This window comes from Indicator indicator, chromosome 31 (assembly GCF_027791375.1).
Source record: "Indicator indicator isolate 239-I01 chromosome 31, UM_Iind_1.1, whole genome shotgun sequence".
NCBI classification, from domain to species: domain Eukaryota; kingdom Metazoa; phylum Chordata; class Aves; order Piciformes; family Indicatoridae; genus Indicator; species Indicator indicator.
In genome coordinates this window covers 9,565,439-9,571,438 of record NC_072040.1, presented here as the reverse complement: position 1 = coordinate 9,571,438, position 6,000 = coordinate 9,565,439, and the positions used below count along the sequence as shown (strand labels likewise).

The following is a 6,000-nucleotide window of genomic DNA, read 5'->3' as shown; positions in this document are numbered from 1 at the left end:
TTCTGAAGTTGCTGCACTTCTCCACAGACTATGCCAAGAAAACATTATGTACACATACCTTTTTTTTTTTTTACAGTGAAGTGGGGAAAAACAAAAATACTAGAAATTGAAAGAAAAAAAGGAAAAAAAAAAAGGAAAAAAAAGGTAAAAAAAGAAAAAAAGGAAAAAGGGGAAAAAAGGAAAATGAAAAAAAAGGAAAAAACAAAGACAAAAGGAAAAAAAAAGAAAAAAGAAAGCAAAAAAAGAAAAAAGGAAAAAATAAAGGAAAAATGGAAAAAATAAGGAAAAGGAAAAGAAAAAGGAAAAAGAAAAAGGAAAAAGAAAAAAGGAAAAAGAAAAAAGGAAAAAAGAAAAAAGAAAGAAAAAGGGAAAACAGGAAAAACAGAAAAAATAAAAAAGAAAGGGAAAAAAGGGAAAAAAAAGAAAAAAAAAAGGAAAAAAGGGAAGGGAAAAAAAGAAAAAAGGAAGAAAAAAAGGGAAAAAAGTGTAGATGGTTTAAGACCAAAATGTGTCTAACATTCTGAAAATAATCAAATAGGCAAAGAAAAAAAAGACATCAGTTCTGCTACAAACTGGTGATATGAAAACTCCCTTTATTTGCAACCAGCTGCATAAGTTTTAGAATTTTAGTGTGGGGAAAAAAAAAAACAACAACAAACAAAACCAAACCAAACCCAAACAAGAAAACAAATAAAAAAGAATCCCCTAACATCTAAAACTAGAAGTAATGTACATTGTTCCACCTCATGGCCTTCTCTCCCAGATAATAAAATTGTTCCATGAGGCCTTCTGTTTCTTTTCCTCTTTTTTTTTGTCCTTTCCATCTCCTTATCTTAATAAAAGCAATGCAATGTAACAAAAGCATGTTGAAGCAGATTGTGTTTCACCTGACTCCTCCCCAACACCCCAACATATTTTGTCTTTTTTTTTAATGCATCATCTCAGAAATCAGTACCATTAAAGCCATTAAACATAAAACTAATTCCCATCTGAAAAAGGTACAAAAAGGCACATAAAATCCCAGTGCTTCTGTACTGTAAAATTCAAGTGTAACTGAGCTCAATATTTTTTTGTTTTGTTTTGTTTTGTTTTTTTTCCAAACAGCATTGGATCACTGATATTCCACGGAGCCCAAATTGGTTTTGCAGCCTAAGCCAAAGCCTTCAGCAAGCACTTGTGCTAGTAGACTACAAAGTTAAAGCCTAGCTTCTGTATGCTTTTGGGGAATATCAGTTGAAATGTTTGTACTTGTCCAAAAACAAAGTTCAGTTTGAAGTTCAGTCGTCACCTCCACCGTACATATCAGCAAGTTTCTTGAAACGTGGGCCCCAGTCATTTAGGTAGTCATAGTCTTGCTCACCACCACTACTTGAGGAGTTAAGAGAGCTCAAGGATCCAGCAGTGGAGCCACTTCCTTCATAGTCAAAGACTAAGAGGGAGTCATATGGTGGGGCTGTAGGGTCGTTGTCAGCTGCTTTAAGTCCCTGCAAGAAAGAGAGAGAAAAGAAAAGTTAAAGTTCTGTGGATGATAGACTCAAAGAACGTCAGGGACCTCTCCAGAGATCATCGAGTCCACCCCCCTCTGTCAGGGCAGGATCACCTAGGGCAGGTCACACAGGGACACATCAGGCACATTTTGAAAGTCTCCAGAGGAGGAGACTCCACAACCTCTCTGGGCAGCCTGCCCCAGGGCTCTTGCCACCCTGCTGAGATGAAAGAGGTAAAACAACTGGAACAGCACAGTGCAGTTATCTATCAATCCTCATGCATGGAAACCATGCTCCTGCTCTTCTGCAATCCAGCTGCACAATTCATGTGTTTGTCGCTCCAGCAAGAATTTCTTTTCAACTCCTTTTGGAACAGCCAGCTTTCCAGCAGCACAGCCCTGGAATTTAGAATGCAGCTGCAAAGGCAACTCTAACAGAAACTTAGGAGAACTGCACCACAGCGCTAGGACCAACACTAATAAATACACAGCTTCAGAGCCACCCAGCTCCCAGCCCGTGGCATGAGCAATGTGGGACTGGTTAGACAGACAGATGGGGAAGGAGAAACAAGCATGTTTGGAGAGCTTCACTTCAGCAGCCATCTCACATGGCCAATAACACAGCCAGTGATACTGCTGGCCTGCACTCCACCTGCCTGTGCCAAAAGCCATAGTCAGACAGTGCTGTAAAATTCATGTACCTCTGCAGGCAGCTGTGGGGAAGGGAGACAATATGTTGGCTTAACTCTTGTGTGCTTGCCCATCACCACCCATAAGATTCCACCTGCTCTTCAGAAAACACAGACACACCATGAACTGAATGGATTGAAGCTGGAAGAGGGGAGATTTGCATTGGAAATTAGGAAGAAATTCTTTACAGTGAGGGTGGTGAGGCACTGGAACAGGTTGCCCAGGGAGGCTGTGGATGTCCCATCCCTGGAGGTGTTCAAGGCCAGGTTGGATGAGGTCTTGAGCAACCTGGGCTAGTGGGAGGTGTCCCTGCCCATGGCAGGGGGTCAGAACGAAATGATCTGTAAGGTTCCTTCTTACTCAAACCATTCTGTGATTCTATGACATGGAAGCTAAATACAAGATTCCAACCATTTTTGGTTCCTCGAGTCCAAGTATTCAAGTTAACCACACAGGAATATTGGGTCTTCAGAAATTTTAGATGTCTACTGTCTAGGGTTTAACCCAAACTAAACCCAACACAAACTGAACACAGAATCACAGAATAGTGGAGGGGTTGAAGGGACTTCTGGAGATCATATAATCCAACCCTTCTGCCATGGTCATCTAGAATGGGGAAAGTAGGGAATGAACCACTCCGCTTAGAGAGAAAATCTCTGTTTTCTAAACACTAAGTTTAATTTTAGAACATGAGATAATTGCTCTGTGCTTGTCCTGGGCAGATTTACAAGGTGAATACAAAAAAGCTGAAGCCTGAAGTTAAAAAGCCCTCTTGTGTTTTGGGTTTTTCAGCCTCACAGTTCCCTCCATGGGATTAGCAATTTCCAAGATCTTCCACCTTAAGCAGGATCTACTCTGGCAGCCACTGACAAGGGATAATAAATCTTCTGGAATTCTATAAGGGTGAGATAAGATTTTAAATGGCTCACTGTCAATTTTAACCAGGGCTGTTTGTGCTGGCTTTATTTTTAATTTTTAATGTTTATTCCTCTAAAGAATGGCTTTATTATACTCACAGTTGTTGAGGATTGAGTGTGCCTCCTTCAGAGTATTTACCACACTCTGTTTGTAGAGAAGCAATTCTCAATGGTGTTTAGTCTAACTGTGACAGAATGGAAACAGGAGCTGGTCTTGCTTCTAGAAATATATATAGAGGCAAATCCATTCATTACAGCATGTGCCACTGATCAGGTAGAAGAGAACCCTGGTTCTTTACTGCCAAACCAAGAAGGACTTGGGGGTATCAATTGATGGAAAATTCAACATGAGCTGAAAATGTGCACTTGCAGCCCAGAAGGCAACAGTGTCCTGGGTTGCATCAAAAGCAGTGTGACCAGTGAGGTAATTCTGCTCCTTTGCTCTCCCCTAGTGAGATCCCACCTGCAGCACTGCATCCAACACAAGAAGGACATGGAGCTGTTGGAGCAGGTCCACAGGAGGTCATGATGATGATCAGAGGGCTGGAGAACCTCCCCTAGGGGACAGGCTGATAGAGTTGGGGCTGTTCACCCTGGAGAAGAGAAGGCTCTGGAGAGACCTGAAGAATGCTACAAAAAAGCTGGGAAGGGACTTTTTGCAAGGGCTTGTAGTGACAGGATGAGAGGAAATGCATTGAAACTTGAGGAGGGCAGATTGAGACTGGAGATGTGGAAGAAATTCTTCCCAGTGAGGGTGGTGAGACACTGGCACAGGTTGCCCAAGGAGGCTGTGGATGTCCCCTCCCTGGAGGTGTTCAAGGCCAGGTTGGATATGGCCCTGAGCAACCTGGGCTGGTGGGAGGTGTCCCTGCTCACAGCAGGAGGGTCAGAACTGGATGATCTGTAAGGTCCCTTCCAAGCCAAACCATCCAATGAATCTATCTAAAATAATTCAGAAGCCTGCAAAATGTACCTAAACTAATTCTGCAAACCAGTGGTGGAAAGGCCCAGCACATGCACCAAACTAATGACCTCTAATCAAGAACACAGCCTGGGCTTAAAATGATAGCTTCATGTAGGACAACAACATCAAGCAGGTTATTAATAGCCTGCATTAGAAGCCTAATTTGGAATTATCAGATAAGAATAATTGGTGATGCTTGTTATCTTCCTCTTTGGAGTTTTCCATCCTGACAGCCGTAACAAGGACAAAAGATTTGAGATCTGGAAAAGGCAAATAGCAAGTTTTGGAAGATTTCCCTTCTCCAGTTTCAAAGCTGGAAACAGTTCTAAGGCTCAGTTTCTCAGTTCAACTTTTGCTGCTGAGGCAGAAGTGTAACTTTTCTTCTTAGGCAGCAACTGGCCTTGTGGTATTGACACCTTCCCTTAAGCCTGCCTGGGGTGACAGACACCCCTCCTTTCTGAACACAGGTGACAAGGAAGGAGAATAAATGCCACTTGAGCTTAAGGAGTGCTGAGGTATGAATCCCAGGTATCAGTGTGTGAAAGTCATGCTGAAAGGCAGCTTGGAGAAGATGTCATTTCCCTGCAGTCCTGCCCAGTAACAGTCAATCATAAGATACTAATTTATTGCAAATCAGTGAACAAAACCTTTCCCTACATCACTGCAGCAATTCTGCTGCCTATCAGCCAGCCATGGCAAGAAAGCAGGCAGCCTCTCTCTGTCCTTTATTCCAAAGGAAAAGCTGGATTTTTTTTTTTTCCCCTGCAATTTGTTGCTGGTATGACAGCACTCGAAAAGAAAACTGCTTTTGAGCTAGACTCACAAGGTAGCCTCTCACTAACAAATTCACTGTTTCAAAGGTTGTGCATGCCGTGTGAATCCAGCTCCTTCAGACAACATACCCAGTGGGCACGTTACAGAGGTGCTGATCCAGCTGCACAGCCCAAGTTACACTGACATCTGCACCTACCTCCTGCTTAACAGTTCCTCAGTCACAGCACAGTGACTGAACTTTGTCTCTGACCCTTCAAATGACAGCCAAGATTCCTGCCCTGTTTGTGTGGCAAGTGACATACTAAAATCACAAAGCAATGCAACAAAATGTTCACTTTCCTTCTGCTAAGCATAGTCCCTGAACCTACCCAGTGCACTGCTCCACTTTGCTGCTGGGTTCTACAGCACTTCCAAAGCTGGAATGACTGGATGTTGGCTTGGCAGTGAACTGCCTCATGAAGCTCCTTTTGGTTCCAGCATTGCCACCTTCTTGGCTTTCTGTGCCATCCCTTTCAGTGGGTGGTACTACAACCTGCTGTACTGGCACAACTGAAAAGGCAACAAGTGGCTGCCAAGAATTGCTTCTGCTGATTTTGCTGCCACAGCATTGTCAACCACCTCTGAAGAGATCTCTCAGTTCTTCCCAGATGTGTTCAAGAATCTGAGAGTGGCAGAGCTGTTGTAGTTATTTGGCTTACAGTTTCTTGATCTGAAAGGCCAAAGTTTTTACTAGACAGAGAAGTTTGTTCAACAACAGAACTGCTAGAGCCCATAGTTGGGATGAGGTGATCCTGCTACTGTAAGGTAGTGACACAAGTCACATTTCCTTGCTTTTGCTACACCACCTACACACAACAAGCAGTCAGTGAAGAGCCATGGCAATATGAAAGTCAGCTGAGACCCAAGCCAGACTGAGCATGGATCCAAACTAGAGGAGGGTAGATTCAGATTGGATGTTAGGAAGAAGTTCTTCCCCATGAGGGTGGTGAGACACTGGCACAGGTTGCCCAGGGAGGTGGTGGAAGCCTCATCCCTGGAGGTATTTGAGGCCAGGCTGGATGTGGCTGTGAGCAACCTGCTGTAGTGTGAGGTGTCCCTGCCCATGGCAGTGGGGTTGGAACTGGATGAGCCTTGATGTCCCTTCCAAGCCAAACCATTCTATGAACCTA

The 6,000-nt window shown here is 43.4% G+C and overlaps 1 protein-coding gene across 1 annotated transcript in view; it reads right to left on the bottom strand.

Moving 5' to 3' along the window:
• Positions 1-1,277: 1,277 nt before the first annotated feature.
• The window catches only part of CDH2 (cadherin 2), a 133,596-nt gene continuing 128,873 nt past the window's right edge, over positions 1,278-6,000 (bottom strand). Inside the window, exon 16 of the mRNA XM_054394588.1 lies at positions 1,278-1,484. Within this exon, the coding sequence (XP_054250563.1) occupies positions 1,278-1,484 (207 nt within the window). The remainder of the gene's footprint in view (positions 1,485-6,000) is intronic.